Source organism: Branchiostoma lanceolatum, chromosome 9 (genome assembly GCF_035083965.1).
Source record: "Branchiostoma lanceolatum isolate klBraLanc5 chromosome 9, klBraLanc5.hap2, whole genome shotgun sequence".
Taxonomy (NCBI): Eukaryota; Metazoa; Chordata; class Leptocardii; order Amphioxiformes; family Branchiostomatidae; genus Branchiostoma; species Branchiostoma lanceolatum.
The window spans coordinates 10,492,174-10,516,665 of NC_089730.1; the positions used below are offsets into that span (position 1 = coordinate 10,492,174).

General features: G+C 40.2%; 3 protein-coding genes and 1 long non-coding RNA gene across 8 annotated transcripts in view; 1 reads left to right on the forward strand and 3 right to left on the reverse strand.

Moving 5' to 3' along the window:
* LOC136441487 (uncharacterized) overlaps window positions 1-12,564 on the reverse strand; it is a 28,599-nt gene extending 16,035 nt beyond the window's left edge. For 2 of the 3 annotated variants that reach the window (XM_066437794.1, XM_066437792.1), the window contains exons 1-8: window positions 12,099-12,564; window positions 5,507-5,687; window positions 3,156-3,251; window positions 2,128-2,300; window positions 1,529-1,573; window positions 1,021-1,134; window positions 497-688; window positions 110-212 (exon numbers count right to left, since the gene is read on the reverse strand). In XM_066437794.1, coding sequence (XP_066293891.1) covers window positions 110-212; window positions 497-688; window positions 1,021-1,134; window positions 1,529-1,573; window positions 2,128-2,300; window positions 3,156-3,251; window positions 5,507-5,687; window positions 12,099-12,335 — 1,141 coding nt within the window. In that variant the 5' untranslated portion in view covers window positions 12,336-12,564. The remainder of the gene's footprint in view (window positions 1-109; window positions 213-496; window positions 689-1,020; window positions 1,135-1,528; window positions 1,574-2,127; window positions 2,301-3,155; window positions 3,252-5,506; window positions 5,688-12,098) is intronic. The other variant, XM_066437793.1, reaches the window with a different exon arrangement.
* A 101-nt stretch (window positions 12,565-12,665) lies between these two features.
* LOC136441493 (uncharacterized) lies at window positions 12,666-15,505 on the forward strand. Its single transcript, XR_010756896.1, has 2 exons — window positions 12,666-12,819; window positions 14,681-15,505. It is a non-coding gene; the product is annotated as an uncharacterized lncRNA (long non-coding RNA).
* LOC136441491 (myosin heavy chain-like) lies at window positions 13,112-15,064 on the reverse strand. Its single transcript, XM_066437802.1, has 2 exons — window positions 14,623-15,064; window positions 13,112-14,054 (listed from the first exon to the last, which is right to left on the reverse strand). Exons 1-2 carry the CDS (start codon window positions 15,062-15,064, stop codon window positions 13,339-13,341), a joined length of 1,158 nt encoding a protein of 385 aa, XP_066293899.1. The 3' UTR covers window positions 13,112-13,338.
* Window positions 15,506-15,596: 91 nt separating the features above from the next.
* LOC136441488 (endoplasmic reticulum mannosyl-oligosaccharide 1,2-alpha-mannosidase-like) lies at window positions 15,597-24,316 on the reverse strand. Of its 3 annotated transcripts, none has more exons than XM_066437796.1 (11): window positions 23,778-24,316; window positions 23,162-23,431; window positions 22,556-22,717; window positions 21,819-21,903; window positions 21,193-21,378; window positions 20,593-20,741; window positions 19,994-20,182; window positions 19,433-19,620; window positions 18,976-19,096; window positions 18,504-18,698; window positions 15,597-18,213 (listed from the first exon to the last, which is right to left on the reverse strand). In XM_066437796.1, exons 1-11 carry the CDS (start codon window positions 23,883-23,885, stop codon window positions 17,881-17,883), a joined length of 1,986 nt encoding a protein of 661 aa, XP_066293893.1. In that variant the 5' UTR covers window positions 23,886-24,316; the 3' UTR covers window positions 15,597-17,880. The 3 variants fall into 3 exon arrangements, with proteins under 3 accessions (XP_066293893.1, XP_066293892.1, XP_066293894.1); XM_066437795.1 differs by having other exon boundaries at window positions 22,556-22,720; XM_066437797.1 differs by lacking the exon at window positions 22,556-22,717 and having other exon boundaries at window positions 23,778-24,315.
* Window positions 24,317-24,492: the final 176 nt, after the last annotated feature.

The window sequence follows — 24,492 nt, forward strand, 5'->3', positions numbered from 1 at the left end:
CAATTTCAAAAGATGCTTAACCAAAATCTCTGATACAAAGTCTTACTGATGACTGTGTATATCCTTCAATTTTGTATTCTTATCATTTGTGTGCGGATGACAATGTTACCTGGCTCCCTGTTGCCCTCTCCTGTTCTTGGCCTGAAGAGTTCTCTGTCGATGGTCACTGAGACGTCATAGAAAACTGCATCTGAGTCTCTGTCCCCCTCAACCTTTCAAAGAAGAGAAACAAGAACTATAACTGTTACAATGCAGTTAATTTGAACATCAAAACATAAATTAGTGTCAAGTTGCATACATAGCGAGGAGGAACATACTTTGTTGACAATAAGTACTATTTTTCAATAAAGTATCAATTTTCTTTCAGTAATCTAATAGAGTGTCTCAAGTGATTCACAGTCAAACAAATTCAACATTTTCAATGTTTTGATGATGATCACGGTTATCACAAGTAGGATACAGGCATATGACGACCAAAGCATGACTGTCATCTTACCTTTCTCAGCACACCAATGGCCCCGTAGTAGATAAGAATGGGAGGGTTGTTTTCCTTGAAGAAGTTGAGTCTTCTCATCACCGCGCCAACGTTGTCGTCCAGACGTTTCCTCTCCTCCGCGCGTTTCAGCAGCCGTGTCTCCAAACGACTCTCGTCACAGTCCAGATAGATTACTAACGATGCTGGGCCGTACTGAAAAGAGAAATGATCAATCAATCAATGTGATTAATCAATATGATTTAGTAAATGAAACAGATATTACAATTTGAATGCATCTACTTTCAGTAGTACAATGTATTATTTTTGTTAAGTGACCTAAAACTTTCTAAATAGCCTCCCCAATTCTAGGGACGATGAGAACCTTATAATTAAGACGTGGTGTTCATTTTTCATTTGTTTCAAAGCCTAACCTTCTCCCTGTTTCCTTCCCCCATAACCAATACAAGTCTGATGCCATAGGCTTAGCACAGCAGGGAGAAGGTTAAATTATCGATGCTCCATCTTAGTGGAAAGTCTGTACTTACAATGGAGTGAAACATGTGCATGTGGTCCACTGTCCTGGGGAAACCCTCGATCACCACTCCTGGCTTGTCTCTGCACTCATAAAGCTTCTCCTTCAGCAACTCCATGGAATATTCCTGAGGAGTGGACAAGAAACGTTGTTTGTCTACAACATTCAGATTGTGATTATCATTGCCATTCAAAATTTCAACAGTGTACTGTAAACAACAAACTGAATGATAACAAAATCAATAACATATGACAATGTTGAATTACCTGTCTGTGCAAGGCATGCAAAAAAAATAAAGAAAAAATGAAATCAAAATCAAAGATCAGAAAGTGCTGTTAGAAACATTATGAAGCAAAGGGTGAAATGACTTAAAGTGCATGATTAGTAGGACCTGGTGGTCCTTGTGATCATACTTGTGAAACCATTTGTGATGTTACTGTTAGTAGAACAGGTGACTGTAATCATTGCGACTCTTTTCCCCAGATTGTCGAAACACCAAAGTTAAAGAAAAGTCACTCAACAATATCAACTTTCAGTAGCAAGTCCTCTAGTTCCTCAGTGTCAGCCTGTAGGATAGAAAAGGGGGAAACCTATCACCGACTCTTCCGTTAAGAAAGCATGGTTCTGCAACATTCAGAACACCTCACCTTTTTCTGACACTATATCAATTTTTCACGATCCCCAAATTTACAAGTTTTCTTGTAGAAGCCTTACTACCACTCGAGTCAATTTTGTTTTGCTACCCATGGAGTAAAGCTGTTGCCAAAATCTGCAGTGACATTTAAAGAAATTACTAAAAGACAAATGCACGATACACTGCTTAGTTCCAATATCAGCTCCACAATCTTAAAGACAGGTGTAAATGATAAGCAAATACATTTTTAACAGCCCCCTTCTGTATGTGGTACTCTAATATCTTTGACAATACCTATACTATAATTTTGTGTTTTATCCATCCCTTATAGCAGTTCATTGTCACATGACATTCATATGAGAAGCACGTTAGAATAAGAAAAGAAAATAGACAGCAAGCAAAAGAAGTAAGTAATCATCAGATGCTGACAGTTCATCTTTTACTTTAAGACATATATCACACAAGTGAACACAATAAGAGACTTACCGTAGGTGCCAGTTCCCCCTTCTGTATTGTGTCTGTGATGATTCCCCATTTCTCCTGTGGCTGTCCGTCCGCCATGATCTTTGTCCTGAGGATCTCTCCCATGGACAGGTGAGGGTAGCCATACCTCGCCTCAATCTGTTTACACTGGGTGCCCTTTCCACTACCTGGCCCACCTGAAATATGTGCAATCATACCATTCTTAACAAACACATCTTAATTACTTAATACTTTTAGATACTTTGAATACTTAATTCCATGTGTATCACATTGATTCCCAAGAAAGCATGAAAGTCCAGTTACAATAATTTTTGTGATCAGATCTTTCAAGGATAAGTGGCCATACAGTAATATTACAGACCTTTGTTTTCTTTCTTTTGTTCACATTTGTTTTTGACCAATGCAATGCCTGCACTTTAAGACCTGTTTACCCACCAGGATTCAATCTTTTTAGTGAGTGTCCAAACCAAATATTAATCTTCAGATTTGTGCACTTATTTTCCTGGGAAACAAAGCCAGTGCCTTGCTTCCCTGCTAGCACCATGGCACGTCATACAAACACTAATCACGTACAATCCTTTCGCTTTCTCCTTGTCTAAACAATGTGTAATCTCCATGATACCAGCAACAATATGACTTATGAGTTGCAGTCACCTGTTTACAGTGTTGCTACAAAAGGAGAGATGCCAGTTCAATGCATCGTTCTAACATTATATACCCAGTGGAACGAAAGAGGTTCTGTCACCATAGCAACACTTGTTGATTCCAGACATGTTTCTTGACAACAGATACATGTCAGGCTGCCAGACATATAAACAAGTCTGTTTGACAATAGAATAAACATCTAAGATGCATGGTCGATGATCTATTCAAGCAGAATGCAATTTGATCACTCACTGAACGCCTATCCAGTTTTATAAGAAAAGGGACTAATGCAAAAGTAACAGTAGAAAGGAATATGGACTATGATATGTTCTGACACCCTGTGTCATTTACTCTGAAAAAGTAAACTTGTAGAAAAATTAACCAACCTAATACAAGGATGATGTTAGCTGGTCGTTGTGGGGGTGGTGCTGTGGCTATGGGTGGTAACACCTGGTTTCTGTTCATCTCCTGCATGTTGGGCTCTAAAAAGAAAAACAAGTCAGTTAAAATACTGATACAAGTCAGTTGAAATAAATCATTGACAAGAGACAATAGCTAAGTACATGTAAAAGATCTAACAGATGCAACAATTTATACATTTTTGCCTGAGTGAGAAACTAGGCTGTTGATACTGTAGCTCATTTTGCATATGGTATTGATATGAATAAAGAAGACATTGAAGCACCTGTGTCAAGAGGAAGCTCAGGTTGTATATTCACATGCACCTGTGACAAGACATGAGGTGCCTTGTTTAACTTCCACTTTATAGGATCTTTGTGCGCCTGTTCAGTGATGTCACCAGTGCTGGACAGTGGCAGGTTGGGAGAAATCGTTGCATGTTTTGAACCATCTACTGATTCAGGAGAGATGGGGGGCCTTGCAGTAGAAACATGTTGGTCATCTTTTGCTTTATCTGGGTTCTCTTGCAATTGGACATCAGAAGAGCTATTCTGGACATCCCCTTCTTTTCCTGTGGCAAACTCGGTGTCCTGTTGCTTCAGTCCTTCTGGACTACATTTTTTGTCTTCAGCATTCAGTTGAGGGGCTTCCGGTTGCTTCTGGAGTTCTCCTGATTGAGCCTCCTTCTGCACAGCAGTGTGCTTCAGAATTGCTTCTGAATCGTTGCTTACAGCAGAAGACTTAGGCTCACTTTGCTGTTTAAGAACCGAATTAGATACTATAGTCTCTTTCTCTGCATCAGAAGTCTTTGATATGTATGCCTCGGGGTTAGACAGGCTTTCCTGACTTTGGTCACTTGTATATGATCTTGAAGAAACACTATTGGATACCTCTTCCTTTTCCTTTTCAGCCTTTTCCTTTTCAGAGCTGGACAATATTTCTGGTGAAGTTTTGTTGTTTCGGGAGACAGGTGACTTTCTGGTAGGAACAGTGCTTGGTGAATCTGATTGTATATTTGCCTCATCTACATCATTGTGAAGTGAGTCAGATTGTTGTCCAGAAGCCTCTGATGACACCATGACATCAGACCACTTGTTCATTGACTCTTCGCTGAGTTGTTTCATTGTTAACCGTTCATCAACAGGTTCTGTAAGCTGTTCCTTTAGTAGCTGATCCTGTTTCTGATCATGTGAAGGCTTGCTTTTGATGTCTGGACCATCAGAAGACTGCAGATCTTGTGGCTTCTCTGGTGGCAAAGTAGTTGTCTTTTTAGGGCTAGCCCTGCGACCCTTGATCTTGCTTGACTGTTGGATTATTTGAGGCAGTACCCTTGACTTGGGTGACTGAGTCTTTGCAGTTGATGAGGATTTTTTCACAATACTCTGTGACTTGGCCGATTTCTCTCCTTGTACTGAAATCCCTGTCCTGTTTACAACTTGGATCCATTCTTTCTGCCTGCCTTCTACTTCCGATGGTTTACCTGTCGCTTTCTTGGCTTTCCCTTCTTCATCCACCTTAGCAGAAGTCTTCTTCTTGGACACAGTGGACGACTTATTGGGAGCTGGTAAGGTTCTTTTCCTCATTCTGATTCTAGATGTTTCTTTGTCAGCTCTTTTTGGCTGCCCCTCCATATTATCTGTCAGTGAGTCCTTGCTTGTCAAGTTGGTCTGCCTGTCTGTGAGGCTCTGACCACTGTGTTCTACAGCATTTCTCTTTTAAGTGGTGTTAGTACTGTTGTGTCCAAACATGGTAACTATGCTTAAGCAACCCTCCCATTCTCATAGCAACAGTATTGGGTGCCAAGTAGCAGAGCCTCACACTCAAGCCCATAGGGAGAAAGTATTAAATGTCACATGGGTTGACACAGACAATGCATGCTGGGAGCAGCAACTTTTGTCCAATCAGGTGCTTTGTATGATCAAACTTATTTCAATGATAAACCAAGGCATTAGATAAACTAACAAGTTTTCGGTCCACAGATTTGTGAAATTAACAAGAAAGACAGTTTCAAACTATAGTCATCCCAAAGAAAGCCATCACAACCTTTTGGCAATGTCAGCTATCCTGTGTATAGTAGCTGGATAGCAACATTTCTGATACAAACTAGTCTTAAAACTTTTCCTTGGTACAGTTATCAACAACCTTATGGCACAGATTTGTATTGGTTAGAGGGAAAGTTAATAAAAGGAATTTTTTTCACTAATCTTATTTATCTTATTTATTTAGCCACTGGGCACACTCAGGTCTATTGACTTGTTTTTCAGGCTCCCTGGATACAAATACAATACATATATTAGACATTTTCAATCTATGGACATGCATCTCAATCGGTGCTCACCTGTAGGGAAGGTGGTTGACCGTGTGCCATCGAACGGTGGGATTGGAGGCAGAGCCTTGTCCCGTACAAAACTGTCCCATCTCAGGTTCTGTATATCAGACCCTTTGGCCTGTTGTAGACAGTTCTCGATGTAACTTATGTGATCCTCCGGTCTGTTGTACATCAACCCTGTCAGGATCGACTAGAGGAGAGAATATGTCACTGGTTAACATTCTGTAAAGTATTAAAAACATATCATCATATAGGTAGATGTCGTCGACCAATCAGAAGGCTCCATTTGCGGGTCTATAATCTTCATATAGACCCGCAAAAGCGGTTTTCATCAGTTTTTTCGAAATTCAATTATGGTTTACCTAAATCATATTACAGTTAAATTGATCTGAGAGAAAACCTTTAGAAAGCAACCAGAGTAACTTTAAATCTATTACTAAAAGCCAGTAGGCATATCATATTACTTTCATCTTTTGTTGCTTAATGCTGATGTCTTGAGTTACTGTTACTAATACTAGATTATACTTGTCAACCTGTGTTAGAGAGGGATTATCACAGATGAATCATTATCGAGCAAGTCAAACGCCCTAAGCTTACAAATAGCTGTGTGCCTGCTGTGGTTATTTCAGTTTGATAGAGAAGTGTTGGTGAAATCAAATTATGATGCCAAAGCAAGTGGTGTAAAAGGTTTAATGTTGACTGTTGTAGAAAGGGAGGGCTGCAAGAAAGCAAAACTTGGAGGGGAAAATGAAGCTATTTGACCTTGCAATGCTAACTAGACACTAGGTTTCAGTTACTTGCACACCACTGTAATTACCTTCGCTGAGAAGGTTATGCAGAGGGTAGCGTTTGTGTGTGTGTGTGTAAAGAAGCAGAATAACTGGAGAAGGCCTGGATGGATTGTCTTGATATTTGGTGGGTGGGTAGATCTTGATGAGACCTGGAAATGATTAGATTTTATGCATCTATGAAATAGTGTCTATGTTAACGTATAAGCACAGTCAGATACTGTACACTATTGAGAGGCAGCATGAGCAGTCTCAGTCCATTGTAAACCCCCTTACACCTGACTCTACTTGTAAAACAAGGCGAGAGCAATCAGAGAAGAAAGGTCCTTTGTCGTTACATAATGGGGGTGTCAGGTTTCATTAACACCTTTTATGCCAAGCAGCTGAGGTGTTGCGTATGATACAGTAACTATGAACACTCTGGATGGTTGAATGTGGGTGTGTATCCTGAATGTTAACTCCATACTGTTAGCAAGAACAGGTCTGTTGGTATCTTGAGTTTCTTTATGACATACAATACATTTAATATGTCTGGATCTTCTCATATTGTTAATTACTTTCAGTAGGTTTATGACACAAGCTGTCATACTGATACTAAGTTGTTTGATTTATGTTCCAACATCCTGTTGACTTATCATGGATAGAGCTGTCATATACATACAGTGTATATGTCACAGTACAGATTGGAATCCAGTACAATCTGGAACTGTCCTAGGACAGATTGGAATTCCAATCTGTCCTAGGACAGATTAGAATTCCAATCTGTCCTAGGACAGTTCCAGATTGTACTAGTACAGCTTGGAATTCCAATCTGTCCTAGGACATATTGGAATCCTGATTCCAATCTGTACTAGTACAGATTGGAATCCTACAACTGAACTGTATATGTGTAAATTAGAGACATTTGCATATTATGGCAGATTATGAGTATGTTCCATGAAATACTATCACGGTTATACATTAAAAATATTGAATTGAACTGTGCTTCAGACAGTTTACATAAACAGTGCTAACCTACAAAATAGACTACTTAATATAGTAGTTCAAGATTCATATCCAAATCTCATGTTTCGAGCCATGTTGGTGACATACTTATCATTTTTGGTTTACCTTGTACTTCAAGCCCGTTCTACGTTTATTTTAGTCCGTGGGGTTCTGTTCAGGCCCGCGGCCTATCCCCCTAGCTTAGACTTTTCATAGAATTTATCACATATGTGCTAATTACACAGGCTGGCCAGGTGTGATTTCTGATTAATTCAGTGACTTTCATGGTGTTGTATGACTGCAGTCTACATGCAGGCTGGTCTGTCAGCCCCCAGTCTAACCCACCAAGTCTGGGGGGAAACTTCATAAGCCCGAGAAACTCTTTCTACACTGAGGTCTAAGCAACTTTTAACTTCAAATATCTCGAAAAGTTTATACACTATTGCAATAAAAAAAAACCTAATATAGTAATAACTAGAAAGGCAACATTTGCGAGCAAATACAGCATGTTTAGCCATACTCCTCGCCATGCAAAAAATGGACTCTCCCAAAATAACAATGGACCATTCTAAAATACTTGCACTAAAAAAATGAATCACCCCAGTCCAAAATTGAGTCTTCCAGTAGCACCTCAACACAATATGGACCAGTCCACAACCATATCCACTAATTGATTAACAAATACACTTCTGCTAAAAAATGGACTTTTTCATAATCATTCCAGCTCAAAATTGAAAGAAATAATTAAAGAATCCTCCCCTTGCAAGAATGGGATATTCCGTGCCATTTCCATGTAAACCAGTCGAAAAATATCCGCTGAAAATTACACTCTTGCGCATAATCAACCCAGTTCAAAATTGAATCAAAAAAGATCAACCCCAGGGAAGAATGAAGTTTTCCATAGTATACATGTGAAGATTTGACAGGAGACGAAGGAAATGACCAAAAACAACATATTTGAGTCAATTCAAAGTCACCGAGAGGGTTTTAATATAATATTTGTAATATGTTTGAACTATTTTGATTAAAAGAATGTCTAAGTCACAATAGTTCTAAAGTGTTCAAACAATTAGAATTGAAACTTACAACATGTTTGAACTTATTTCACATACGTTGGAAACATTTCGAACGTAACTACACAAAAATCTCTTTATTTAGAACAGTTTCAAACCATCTATCCAAATGTTTCAATGTTCGAACAATTTGTAACAAAAGATTTTCACAATTGCCCTCATAAACGAAGGTGCTAAGTCCTCCTGTGTGTTTCTGCCTATTTTCGGTGGCCGCGCTAGACCACCAGCGGATTTGTTTTGACGGAGCGTCACCCGCGCGCGACGATGTACACTGTGCGGCACCGCTATTATCCGGCATTTTCCCGCTCCAAAACACTCCACAAGACCCACGTTTTTAGTGTTTTGCCTCTTGTGCAACACGATTCGATTTGCATTACTAACGGGACGAAAATGATAGAAAAAAATTCACCCCGTCCCGGCGTCCGTCCCAAAAACATGAACGACATGAAAATATATTTTCTTACAGATTCAATCACGAAAATCAACAGCATGGGATTCCAAATTTTCGCAACGGCCGACCATTTATCATGGTTGAACTTCCTTCCAAGGCGTGCGATAGATAAACATTCCCGGCACATAATAGTCACTAGTACCAGACTAACGCAAGCTCATGATGATAATAGGGAGAAAGTTTGTCAGTGAAGTTTGGCCACCAGAGGGTACATTCATTTAACGTTACAAGCTAGCGCAAAGGGGCGAATCATTGACCTTACCGGGGACTGACTCTACTGGCCTAATCATTCCTTTTTTGCCGAATTCTACGATCCATACGCCCGTACGTAGGACATGTAGGAAGGCCTGGTGGTGGACGCTACACATCACGGGAGACAGCGGCGTGCTTTCGATCGCGTAGCGGCGACGCACCGCTGCGACAACGTGCGGGACCAAAACGCCTGTCCCCAGTGAGACCATGTGTTTTGCGCGGCATGCCCCGAATCCGTCTACCATTGCTGAATGTAGCCCGATTCATAGAGGTCTATTTTGTAAGCATTATTTCATGTACCCCTCAGCGTGAGAATTCCTTGTGCAACACTTCGCTACATTATATGTTTAAGTTTCCCCGCGCACCGCCTACCACCCGCCTTTGATCATGTATGAAGTCGGCGGCAGAGAGAGATCATCAATCAATTTTGACAGGAGTGTCGCGCCAGTCTGAGGAGAAACGATCTCCCGTGTTGTGTTGAAGAATTTGGAGTTTGAAAATATCTGGAATAACTAATGCTAGAATAAACATTCACAAAATCATTGATTTAACTTGTTTTCTGTTATAAAATTTCCTAAACTGCAATTTAACCACTGAGTTTAAGGGAACATGGTGTTTTCCCGATAATCACGTTAAATGTTTATGTCCGGTCTTTCCTCCTCGTAAGCAAACTTCCAGCTTGGCCAGGTGCAAGGCACTCGGGGTCAATGACCTGTAGGTCATATGTAGTATTGAAAGTGACAGAAGTGGCAAATATTGTCAAGAAAGCCCAAAATAAATCGTTTTGAATATATGTATGCCAAAAATGGGAATGTAGTCCTTTAAATATTTGTACAAGCCACATATACAGCAAATTTCAGGTCATTCGGTTGAAATACCAGGGCGCAGGAGGCCAAGATATGCTAAAAATAGCCTAAAAACCTCAATAAAATCACTTTCAAGGTCAATATCAAAAAAAGGAAAAGAACGCACATTGGTTTTTGCCTACATTACCTCTGTACCAAATTTCAGGTCATTTGGTCAAAAAATGACAGAGATGAATCGATTTGAAGATTTGACAGGAGGAGAAGAAGAAACATGAGAGAAAACAATATGTTTAGCCATACTTATGGCTAAACATAATGAAGATAGCATAATCTCTAAAATGGTATGTAAAAGTTACCTGTAAATGTATATCCAGGGGGAAAAAAGTTGAAAACTAGTGAAAACTGACCAGTGTTAACTGGAAAAATTGATTGAGCATAAGGAGTTACTCATAATGGCCATAATATGTCTCTAATTTGCATATATACAGTTCAGTTGTAGGATTCCAATCTGTACTAGTACAGATTGGACTCAGGATTCCAATCTGTCCTAGGACAGATTGGAATTCCAATCTGTACTAGTACAATCTGGAACTGTCCTAGGACAGATTGGAATTCCAATCTGTCCTGGAACTGTCCTAGGACAGATTGGAATTCCAATCTGTCCTAGGACGGATTGGAATTCCAATCCGTCCTAGGACAGTTCCAGATTGTACTGGATTCCAATCTGTACTGTGACATATACAACTACCATACGGAGTGACTTTGAAATGGCCTCTATTTGTAAGAATATCGAAATAGACAATTTGAGAAAAGATCAATTTGAATTAATCCCTTATTTCAAAACATGCATTATGGTAACATGTAAAACTTAAAAGCCAAATGAAGCTTATGATTTAGTTATGTGTAAAAGCGAGCAAACATTTTAGAACTAAGAAAACATTTTAATAGGTCTTGGACTGTCTCCAAGTCTAGCATAGCAACATTTGACACACTTGACATAGTGTTCATACTGGACTGATTTAAGTGCGCAAATATTGTGTGCACAGCTCCCAGCAACCCACCCAAAACTATCAACTGTGAACATAATCATTTCAATAGGCTTGACTAGCAATTCATCACTCACTTTGCAAAGCTACTGACTTTGATAAATTGCTCAGGGACACAGAGGTCACTTTGTTATGACATTAACAAAGGAAATATTTTGAAAGCACTGTGTGAGGCACTATTGCAACAAGTGTTTTGAAGCAGTTGCTTTGGTATAATCAAGGACATTGCATAGACCAAGGTTGTATAGACTATACATAATTTCCTTGGTACAATGATAACGTTAAATATCATTGACAAATCTCTCATCTCCTTACTCAGCGTAAGACCTTTCCTTCTCGATTCCTGGTAGTTTGCAAGGCTTTACCCAATAATCAGAGCACTTACAACTGCTTCACAACAGCAGCTCTCAGTACAGCTGCCACTATCGAATAAACAGCTTGGATACAAAAGATCCCAATATTAACTGTATGATTCTGTGATATATCACTCCACTCATGACAGCTAATATAATACTTCTTTGGACATATATAAAGAAAGGCCTATTAAGGGATGACCATCATCTGAAGTCTTAAAACTAGCTCGCCAACACTTCATGAGTTGCCTTCTGAAGAATGCCCTAATGATGGGAGATTTGTTCCTGATTGTTGGTTTAGTTGCCTGACCTAGTAGTAAGTATTGTGCTGCTTTTTATTTGCAGTGGGGCATTATATAGATAAGTTTACATATGAGCAGCAATGACAACAAACAAGTGGAAGGCTTAGATGTCTCATTTGGCAGCTTTAAATATGTACTGAAACTTCATGAAAGGACTGTTTGGAATTTTTGGCAGGTTGCTGTTTTTGCAGGATACTGATAAAAACAGTAATTGAGGCCACCCATGGGCACATAATGTTCACATTATTCACGGTTACCCCCCTCCCTCCTTCTCATCGGCCAGGATTCAGATTTTTGTGAACATTCCAGTGGATATACACATACGGAAGTAGGATAATAATCTGCGATCTTGGAGTTTGTTTATCATAAGACGTGTGTTTATAAGCGTTATCTGCTTTAACGACTTGGTTTGGCCAAACTTGTGCAACAAAGTTTGGTTCTGCTCGACTGGACGTGGAAGGGATGTAAATAATGGCCGAGCAATCTGCGAAAACAAGTTTTGAAAGTGACACGCGGACATGGACAGACACGACCACGCTTTCTCACCTCGAACAACTGCGGGATCTCCTTCTTGGAGAGGTACTTCTTTGCGTCTGTTGACGTGGTCTCCATGTTCGTGTTTCGCGGGGTTGTACCGGGAGGCTGCTTCCGACAGCTCGCGTGTAGCCAGGCTGCCCCCGCCGATATCGAGTTGCCCTCCGTGCGGCCCGGGTCGCCTTGCCGACCGCGGGGTCGGGTTGCCACGGTGCACCCAAACAAATCTGTACGGTCGTTCATTTGCATGACAAAGGTGAGTAAACCGAGTGGGAACAAGGGGGCGGGCTGGGGCGTTGGCCAATGGAAATACCTGGCGGCGTCGCACCTGCTTGCTATTGGTGGATGCTTACCTGCACGCTGTTTTTGCGCGCCAAATATAATACTTGCACCACAAGTGCACTACATTGCAGTTACTGTAATGTCTTGCTGAAATGCTAGCAACTATAAAGTATTGACTGACATCTCTAACATGTGTTGCTGGCCGCACTTCATGAAAATCCAAAATGGCGAGCACGTGACGTCAAAATGTACATGTGTTAAAAACAAGGCAAACAAACTTCAGTGTGACGTAATAATCGCACAAGTTAAGTTCCATTTCCTTGTTTCTATGGAACTGTTTAGAAAATACGAACTCGAGACATTCTACGGTATGGAAACCGGTGTTGACTGGACCTATGTGGAATGATCTAACATCCTAGATACACGCAGAGTCACTGGAGCCGGACAATAGGTAACGTGAACGTTACATCTTTTACAGATCACGATAGAGAGTACTTCACCGTACAGCCAGTATTATCAGAGTGTAAGAAATGTACAAAAAGAGTTGTAAAGACGGCCAGACATGTTCCAAGAAAATCCTGTGTGTTCTACCGATTCGGAAACAGTTCGAATTCTTATCTGGTGATTTCCACATATTGATCGCAATGTACAGTGACATAGGCTATGTACGTCACAGCAACTGCCCACACAACGGATACAATAACGGCTGCAGCCACAATAATCAAGACACGTACACACAGAGATGTTGTAGTAGAAGGTCATTCAGCACCAAGGACAGTAACTAGCACGCGCAAAGGATCCCTTGTTCCTTTGGTCATTAGACACAGGCTTTTTTTTTACTGCTTTATCCAAATATTGTCATCTAACGTTACATTGTATAGCTAACGATTGCTGTGACGCATTTTCTATGCTACTTATGTTCACCTAGTTCTCTGCAAGTTCTATCGCCATATCAAACTTCTGATGCCAGTCATTCTTTCACAAATAAGTCACGAATACAATGGATGATTTCTCCCTCTTGATTGTCATCTTCAATGCTTTGAATCTCTCTTCGGTAGCGCTGGATTTTGGCACGGCATACCGCAAGGTTTTGGGTGGCTTCGTTAAGATTAAGCCTCAGCTTATTTACTTTAATTTTGGAGACTACCTGGTAGTCTTGAATATCTTTCCGTCTCTGTTTGCATTCGGCGATGGTTTGTTGCGTCTTATCCGCTATCTTTGTCATCTTACGCTCTCTTTTGGTCGGGCCGTCATGTTGCCTTGCAGACCACCTCTTGCTGCACTTTGGCTGGCGCCGGTCTGAACCGGCCATTTCGTCTTCTGATACAATAAAAGCATTCAAAATGCGCTGTTTAGCATCTCGGCGTCTTGCTCTATCCATCTTCTTGACGTCGTATGTCTCCATTGCCCGATCCCCTATAACACTTGCTTTACCCAGCTGCCGTCGTAGAGACGTCAACTTTCGCTGCAAGTCAGCAATCTTCCTCTCGTATCGCTCGATGGTGCTGTAATACTCCGAACAATCTGCTTGGGCTGCCCGAAGATGCGAGCGCAATTCCGCAATTTTGCTTCTACATGTACTACGCTGTTGCGATGAGGATTTTTCGTTTGACGGTTCTGGGTCCTCATCTTCGGACGATGATGTGTCACTCTCGGACCCGGATTCGTCAGAATCACTGGAGGAAACTGGGAAAAAACATCGTTGTAATCATCATCACCAATCCCAAATTTCGCCAGGAATCGCTCTCTAACATGTGTATAGCACACCAAGCAAACTTGTCAAGTGAAGCAGCGGAACCCCATACGGACCCTTTTGAGTACAATGTATCGACAACGAAGAACAAACAGTGACATCACTTTTTATTCGGGTCTTTGTGTGTAAGCTCGCTGGACTTTATAACACGTAGTTTACATGGTGCATCGAACCTTGCCTCATTTCGAGTATACCTAGGTATCAAAGGTTACTTGGTGGTGCTACTATTCCCAATACAAGAGACCAAATACTAGCTAAATTTCAATTTGGTCTTATGGAATAGACCCCATGGCCAGACTTGAACCTTCTTTCCGTAAATATTATTTTTGACACCATGGCCTGCTGCAAACATCAATTAATCTAAAGATTTTGTGTATCGTCCTTTTTTTCAAGGTGAAACCTATTTCATATGCGTTGTGTGAGCAGAACCTTTTCCTATTGTACTTTGCTGAAGTGGGAGTTACAACACAGTAAAACTGTAAAGTAAAGTTAAGTACTCACCATTGTTTTGCGCTTGACGCAAGGAGTAACTCTCAATAATCTTTTCCCTCTCCGATAGGAAGTCATCGATGTCTCTCGTACGTATGTCGACGGTTTCCCCCTTACACTTTGTCGTCAGCTTCTTGTCCAGCTCCTGCCACACCCTGTCATTCATTGGGCAACGCATGACCTCGACGGACGAAAGAAACCCGACCTTTTCCAATGTCCTGTAGATATAGAGACGCCTGTTTCCCGAAAGTACAAAGAACTTGCCACCACTAAGCACTACACGGATCATTGGGAGCATATCCACGTCGATGTAACCATTCAAGATGTCGGTGAGGGTCTCTAGAATCGGAATCTCACGGACTCCGGGATGAGAAAAGCGGTCATGAATACTGTCATGGCTGAAGCGTATTCTGCTGGGAGGAAGTTGAATGGCCTGCGTCGTTGAGTTAGACATCTTTGGTACAAAGTACAGATTGTTTGACAAAACTTGCTGACACCAATCACATCACTTCCAAACGCTCCACAGAAGCAGCAACGTTCTGTAGCTTTGGTGTTACTGATTCTCCGAATGAAAAAAAAAAAACACCCATTACCCATATATTCTTTTTGAACTACCACGGAGTCAGAAATCGTCAGAAAGCTAGACAAGGTGGCCAGGAGGGAAGAAAGGTCGGGCGATAGCTATCACCCGAGCCTCGGTTTCACGTCGCTGGCAGGCTTTGTGTAACAAGCCAAAGTACAGGTCAGGGAAGAACGCCAATATCACAGGCGTATGACGGAAACGGCCCGGGACAAACGTCTACTTGATAACTTTAGAGACATCTTACAAAATAGTTCGTCAATCTTTGCACGAAAACTCATCAACTATAAATCTGAAGTACACCTGCTGAAGTCACGACCAAGTGTTGGACGCTTCTTTGTTGTTGCTATTCACACATAGACATGACACATGGCAAAACAAAGAAAAAGATTTCATTACGCATATATGTACATACTATACAGCATATATTTACAACTTTTACATCACAAGACAATTGCACAGGAATGCAACATCATCTAGTAGAAAAATACATTCACTAAATACAAGAAAAGCAGTATGCCAAATAGTTAGCAAAATTTTCATCTATCATGAACCCTACAAATATTAGATAATTACAAAGGCTTATGCAAGAAAAGAATGGAAGTGAAATAGATATCATAATTGAGTACGTTACTTATAATTAAGGACCAGCTGACTTCACTAAAAGCAGAAATTCGAGAGGAAGGCTCTGATTGGCCCTCAGTCTTCCAATGACAACATAAAGGCCAATCACAGTGCTCAGCCTGCCCTCTTGTACCATGGTAATATCATGAAAATTGCAATCTGATTGGCCAGTTACTCTTGATGAACCTAGAAACGATTATGTTTGTTATGAACTGAAATGATTGAACAAGGACAGCAATTTTTGTAAGAAAGTAATCCATACAAATGTAATTGCAGAAGAAAGGTTGTTAATTAGAAAACTGACATTGCTACCATATACAAAATTATTTTTTCTTATGGCACAACCATGTACACAACAGATTGATTCAAATCTGAAACATTCTAGCTACGAATTGAGCAATAATCCATAGCATAGCATAGATTACACAAAGAAATTTTTAACATCTTTGAAGATACATGTAGTTATATTTGTCATTGTCATTGTCATTGTGAACATCAGTGTAGTACAGCATATGCTATAAAAAGTTGTCTTATTCTAAAGATGCCCTTGCAGGCAATATTTTGCATCAATTTTTTGAATCATTGGTAATGAAAGAAACAAAAGCACACAAAGAACAAATTGCACAATCAAAAGGATCCGCAATTTAAATTCGACACATTCTGCTTAATCTGATACCATACTTAAGACAATGAAACTCTAGAACTAGGCTTTTGAGAAACTTTGATATTTCCTACTCTACAAAAGTAGTTCTAGAACCAAAATCAATGTGACCAAGAGTGTAAATAAAAGAATGGGGCTCCTAACCTTAAAGTGGACCAAGGGCAAGAACATTTTTGGTGGTTCTATTCTTAAACAATAGCATAGGAAAGACAGCTCCTGTTGTGGTCACTAACAGTGCATTTCTTCAAACATATTCTACATCATTTATTATGTGCTACTGATAAACTTGTAACACTTATTTTCTGCAAGCAAAGATTCAATATCCCTTTGCTCAGCAACCCTCCTTTCAGTCTAGTAATAGGACAGTGGGACTTACAATCTTTTGCAAACACTAGTCATAAACTATATACACACAAACACATTCTCTGTAACATATATATATTTATACATCTCATACTATCATATTGTAAATACTGTTGTGTTGAAGTGAGATACAGTGTAGACAAGGTTGGTGAAGGGTGAATATTGATATGAAATTTGTTTTTATTAGCCATTAGTTCCTGTTTGTTTTCATAGCTTGTTTTCATATTCTTTGATGCTTTCTTTCTTTCTTGTTTGCACATTAATTCTTGTCAATCTTAGATGCAAATTTCCTCCTAATCCCTCCATGATTCTTTGCACACCCTATGCACAAACACAGACTGAACTACATTGTGTATTGCTATAAACAGGTTTTCTAAAATATTGCATTTGTTCATTGCCACAAATCTTTGCTTGGATGTTGCTTTTTGAGATGAGAGAAATGACAAATAGACCAAGAGCAGGATCCCTAATGCACCAACATCCTACATGGTCCATCTTAAAATCTAAAAAAAATGACAACATTCACATCTACAACTAGAAGGAATCATATTGACAACATCTAACGTTACATGTAATTGTGGGAAATCAAAGCTACGAAAAAATCTTGTCTTGCAGACGAACAGTAGCAGCAAACCTTGACACCAGTCTCAGAAGACTCCTTAAAACAACACACTGTAGAGAAGCATGTCTTGAAGATACTCTGGATAATACATCTTTACCTGAGTCTTTTCTCTTCTACAAATGTTTTCCTAGAAAATGTCAACACACACTGTCAACAACAAATGTATGCCATTTTCTAGCAAGCACACAGGTTTTCTTTGCATACAAGATTTATACACAAGTGGATGGGCCAAAACAACAGCTCGACAATACAAAATGTTTCTGCATTAACTGGTCCACTGGATCCCACAATGGCAACGTAACAATCCAGAATGGCCAACAGCTGAAGCTTTGTCCATCTAAAGCTCAGGTGGATAGGAAAGGGCGATATCCCTGTATCAGTGGTAAGGTAAAGAGAAGCAGCCCGTACTTTCAACAGTCCTCAGGGTCTCCATATTGGCAGTGGGTGAGCCTCTGTGTTAAACACATACTTGTCCAGCGATAACAAGGTCGGATCATCACTAAACAACAGAAACAAATACTTCAACGTCTCGCCTAAGAAGAAGCTCTCCATCTTGTCGCGGAATCTTGGGTTCTTGGTGTCTTTGACAGAGCCTATCGAGGAGTAGCCTCCTCCTTGAACCTTGGTGTACTTCTCGAAGGCTTGGAAGATCTTCCAGCCCCAGTCTCGGTACTGCTTGTCTCCCGTCAGTCTGTAGAGGTAGAACAGGCTCTCCACCGTCTCTGGTCTCAGCAGGTTGTGAGTGTCCGCATTCTGGAAGTCAAATTGTAAAAGGAAAACTGTCAATTACAAAAGAAATGGACTAATTCTTCTGAACAGGTATGGTATCCGAGAGTGAACTACATATGGATATTGAGTGCAGAAAACAAAACAATAGCTTCGTGTGTGTGTGTGTGTGTGTGTGTGTGTGTGTGTGTGTGTGTGTATTGCAATAAAACTGAATGAGATGTACACTTCTCTTGTTACTAAAGAAATCAATCATCTGAGATAGAAAGCTAGTGAATTTTTGCAGTTATCTAAAAAAGAGATATGAAGAGCCCCACCTTGACTTCAATGTCAGGTTTGCCTGGATTATTGATGTTGAAGTAGGCTATCTCAGGGCTCAGGCCTGTGGGCATGTCCGCGTACATCTGGTAACATGTCTTGGCCAGCTCCTTGGCCAGCTCCAGATGGGAGGCGTCAAGACCGTTGTGGTGTCCAATTGCCAAGGTGCCCGGCAAGAAACACACAAGATGGTCCTTCAGGGTGAGAAAAAAGACAATATAGAATATTCACTATAATGAAGATTAGCAGGCGGCAGTTGCTATAGCCCAGCCTAATATGCTAATGAGGAGATAATGACATGTGATTGGTCCATTCTAAACCAATGAGGGAGCCGGTAACTTTGTAATACCTAATCAGTATAAAATCTGGCCCCCTATACTTTACTTTCTGAATAATCTCTCATTCCTTTGTATTGTACCTCTTACAAATGAAGATAATGTAATGGATAGATGAGTTGTACAAAGAACTGACCATTTTCGGAGAGAAGGATCCCCTGACCAGTTCCCCTATAAACTTGAGACCGTTGGCTGCAGTGCTCTTCACCAGGTTTTTCTGCATCCCTTCTATGGCTGCCACATATTCATCTCTGAGTCTGCAGATGAGACAACAGTTCAACATTTATATTGTCTAATAAGGACTCTTGCTCACCTTGGACAGTAATGGCTTCAAGAGTTAAACTGCATGTGTTGCAACAACAGTTATTAATTTGCCTTGATTGAGGACTCAGCTCATTTGTGATATGGCATGTTTTATACAGAACTCTGAGTCCTGAAAACACATGACACCATCCCTAAAATATAAAGAGAAGGGTTTGTTAAACACTAAGAATGAAAAAAACCCACTATATCTTCCATGTCAATCTAATCTGCCAATGCTCTGACATCATCTGGAATACATGATTCACCCATTTTTAAGTCACCATACTTACTTGTCTTCTGTTTTTCCTGTCTGCAGCCACTGTTTCAAGAGGTACTCATAGTAACTGTCCCCCCTGGCACCAACTGTGATGGTAGCTCCCGCTCGAAACTGCCCAGAGCGGGCATTGACAAATATGGGGATGAGTCCATTCTCCTTGGGGAGGGACTGGATATGCCCCATTACTTCATCGACAGCATTCTGTGTAAAAAGAAACAATACAAGTACTTAAATATGACCATATAACTGGCAAGCTCTGTGTGATTGAAAAATGCACAAATCAACCATTATTTACATTACCTTTCCTTTGGTCCCATATTTACCTTAAGATGTTTTGTGATATGCATACTTATTTCTTAAACATCTTAACTTAACATAATCAACTCTAGAAAGTCTATATCCTTTCAACAGTAGCATACTCATATGAACAAAAAAATACATACAACCTCTTGTACAATTATCTTGCATAAAATATTGAATAGAAATCAATCAACATACTAATACATATTAGTTGAATGCAATTCAGTGGATCAAGTTAGAACAGAAGTGGGACAGACTGTACAAAGAAGCCCACCTTGTACTTGTCATTGCCAGTCTGGTGACTGAGTTCCCTGAACTCCAGCTGAATAGACGTGACCTCGGAGGTGGTGCTGTCAGGACCCCAGCGCGGCGGGTGGGCCTTCCCCGTGTCCAGGTTCACGTCGGAGTACGGGATTTTGGACGGAGAGTTGAAGCACGGCATCAGACGGTCCCCTAACTCTCTCTGAGGAGCAAAGGTTGTTTTGATGATGAGTACTGTGGTGTCTGTCCTTTGTTTAACATTAAGTACAGTAGAACACATCAGTCTTCATTCCGATAACTGGCTAACCACTGACTTCATGTTTAATGACAAATCTGACTGTCTTAAACTTTAGTTCAAAATGCAAAGTTAATAGGAGGCTGAATGAAGTGTACTTTGAAACCCAGAATGATGAAGAGGATGATCCTCTTAATATACTGGTATACAATGAATATACATGTATCTGGTCTTAAATGAGACAAATGTTGCCCATTGCATGTTGAGCGTTAAGGAATATTGCCATGGACCAGTGTCTATCTTCAGAAGTAGAATGAAATTTTTACACTTCCCTGTAATCCTGTTTGAAGGCTTATTGTAGGTTAGATTTTACTCACAGCTTTCTCTAGAAACAGTCCATCATTGGACAAGTGGAAGGCACTCAGCAGTCCTCCGAGTACGCGGATTGTCGTCTCGAACAGGTTCACGTCCACGTTCTTCTTCAGGACCAGGTCCTTTTCTACCCACCGCCGAGCCTCCTCAAACTCTGGGGAAGGAACAGGAATGTCAAACAGGCACAGTTCATCATCACTGACACGACATTGTATAAAGAAATAATTTCATGTTTTACTGGAAAGCAAAGACTGAAAACAATGATCAAGTGATATCTTTGAGAGTTTGTTGTCTTCATTTCCAGCTGTTATTCACTCCTCTAACCTTGCTACTTTAGTAAAGAGCTCAGCTAATAGTATGGTCACTGTAGCTATCAAAAGTTACTTTCCCCCATTTATCTATGATATAAGTGATTCAATTAAAATCAAGGTGGCTTTCTGTATTGTTTTATGAATCTTTCAACTTTACATGAGTCTGCCGGCAATACATGTAAAAAAACCCAGAATAACTTGCCTTTTAAGTCTGTTGTTAGAAAACCCAAAGGAAAGCACCACCGATGTGAGAAAATCAACAATAGAAAAGAGTTTCCTCCCATTGACCCTGACCTTCCATCAATCCCATGATCCACATGGTGTCCAGTGAGTCGATGATGGTCAGCCCCAGCCCAAACCAATCACTGGCTGCCTTACTTATCGGCTTGAGCTCGTCGTGACCCCAGGCATACTGCTTGTACCCCTTCCAGGCATGTTTAAAAGCCTCCACTACTGCCTTCTGTTGGGCATTCTGTGGACCTGTGGATGGTTTGAAAAACTTCTGTTAGATCAAAATACATGTACTAAAAGCAAACTGCACCAACCTCCTTGCCAATATTCTTATATATTGATCTTGGAAATAACGTATCAATTTAATTTCTTCAACTTCAAGGTGTCTTAGCATTGTATGATGCAACAGCTTAGGTCAATGTGACCTAACAAGTTGTAACCTGAACTGGAATTATCCTTATGTCCTGATACCCCTATGTTCCAACACCCCTATGTTCTGGTACCCTTATGTTCCAGCACTTCCAACCCTATGTTAGGATTAGGATTAGGGGATGTTTGAACATTGGGGTGTTGGGACATAGGGGTGGAACCATCTGATTCTGAATTTTACATAATGTCCCTATAGCAATATAACAAGTAAACCAGAGATTAATGAAACTACAAGTAAACAGAATGATGTTTTCACCCACCCACTCCGTCTTCCATGTTGGGTACTTGCACCTGCACATCTGCGCCGACTTGGCTTTGCCCTTTTGTTTTCTTTTCCTCATTTACCTACAGATAAAGAACCAAGTCAGGCCAATGTCAAGGGGTGATATAGAAACAAGCGTATAAATTCTAATCACTAGTAAATAGTTTAAAAGTAGACACACTTTTCTCATGTCTCTATAGTTTCACTTTGGAGCTAATACATATGTGGTGAATAGATGACCCCAAAGCAGGTAGAAAGTTAAATGAATCATCAGGAAAAACTTTGTATGATTTGGTGTGTGCAGCATTTACTGGTATATGAAGTTGTTTTAACCCAACAATGAATGTTTATGATTAAACACAATATGCTTTTTTTCTGGGATAGTATAATTATAAGCTAGTTATTCAGTTTATATCCATGGACAGTAGAATAGCAGACCCTGTTAAAGGATAACAATACATGCAAGTGAGAACAGTGTTACATCAAAGAGGTTATTCAAACTGTCTACTGTGAAGACAGACTGATTTACAGTAGACAGCAACCAGCATTAAAGGTGAAACTCAATGCCATGCAGGAAATTTTCAATTTGTAGTCAGGCCTGTAAGAAAAGATGTCATTGTTAATTCTATTAGCAGGAAAAAGAGAGAGTTAGTTAGTATTTAAAGACAACAAGCTTGAGTGAAGGAAGTGTTCCTTACAGCCCGTTATCACCAGTAACAGATCATCACAACTGACCTCCAGCTCCCCCCCTGCTGCACCTATCCCTTCATCCTCTTCCTGGTTACCCACAATGCTTTCCTTCTGACCTTTAACCTCAGGCTGTACAACAGCATCAGCAATCTTTGGCTTCATTTTTGCTTTTTCCTCCCTTTCCAAATTTTCTTTCTTTTCTCTCTCCTGCTTCAGAAGAAATGATGTTGGTTACAACATTTGTTTGTCAATGCTTCCTTTGCCAACTGCACAGCAATTGCTTATGGTACACTAAGCTACTTGTATTAGTATTTTTGCAACAAGCAACCGTATGCAAGGCATCAAATATCACTTTACGGCACACCATATGATGAAACCCAGTGACTCTTTTCTAATTTCTTGTATGAAACTTTATCCATGTCATAGTACGTAAACTTTATAGTTTATACACACTGAATGATGTCTTCTTAAATCTAAAACTCATCAGCAATGATTTTAATCAACACCTATCCAAAAAGAGGAACATGTAATTAGGTCATATATTTTCAACCCGAACATTTATGTATACGAAATCGATTTCAACCATGTCTATATGTGAGCTTATATTGCAGCACTAGGAAATACCATTTTCTACTTCAACAAAATCCTCACCTGTTCAAAATGCAACTTTTGATCCTCTCCATCCTTATCATCATTATCATGTAGTCTTTGATTTGCTTTTGTGTCCTTGTCTGGATGTCTTTGGTCCATCACGTGAACAACATTGTCATTTGGAAAGACATTATGTCGTTGTGATAAGGTATCTTTGTCATCTGGTAACTCGTTCATGAGCCCGTTGGCTATGTAGAGTCCTGACATCGCCCCCACCAGCAGGATTGCACAGATGATTGTGCGCTGTAGTCGAGACAACCGGTTCCACACCTAGAAATGTTTTGGGATAAGAGTGCATTTGTTTTGATAAATATTAGATTTAAAGACTGTATTAATCTAAATACATGTAGTCATATCTATATGTACTTACAGTTACAACCACCTGTATGCTGTATGTACTATGCATGCAACAGTTATAACACCGCAAATCACATACCATTTTTTCCTCTTTTACATTTACAATTCTGCAATGGCTATTTAGTATATATGATGTCCATATGAGATTAGCTTGGAGATATTAGAAGTGTTTGCTTTTAGTAAGTTTTAGAGACAAGGTACAGGAGTAAAACAAAAGCACACACTACAGAGAGGTTGCTAATAGAAGTGTGTCTCTTACCCGTCTGCATGACTGTCTTCTCTTGCTCGGCGGCTCTGGAGGTTCCTTGCTGACCATCACAGAGATGAAATCTCTCCGAGGGGCGGACTCGTAATATACTGGATACATTTTCACTTCCGCAGATTTTCACGCGCACAAAAGGTTCTAAATCCTATTTGTATTGACCTTGGGTGGGCACTGAAATGATATCATCTTTGTCACCGACTTTATGTTTGCATAATGTTTTCGAATGAGAAGTTGACGCTGGGTTGACACTGTACTATCATGGAGTAAACTTGTTCACCTACCATCGCAACTGTAAACATTTCGCCATATGTACACCAAACATAGTCGCGATTTTACACCTGAAAACGTCCTGACAAGCCAACGAACTCCTACTGTAGAGCAGTGTAGAGATGCAGACGCGACTTGGGTGGCACCGAATTCCACTCTGTCATTGATAATATCTCTGAAAACAGTAATATCTTATATTTTCCGCATCAGCTGATCGTTCCAGGTGGCGATATTCGCATTAGCCGAACAACACCCTTTGACCTTAATATATAGAGCGGTCACGGGAGGTCAGCAAAATAGTGCAACCAGCAGAACAACATCATATCACAACAATATCGTGATTATATTTCTATAACTAGCTTGTCTACTGTAGAAATATTTTTTTAACAGGAAATATATGCTATTGGACAGATAAGTTTCATTATATCCTTTACGTAAAGCC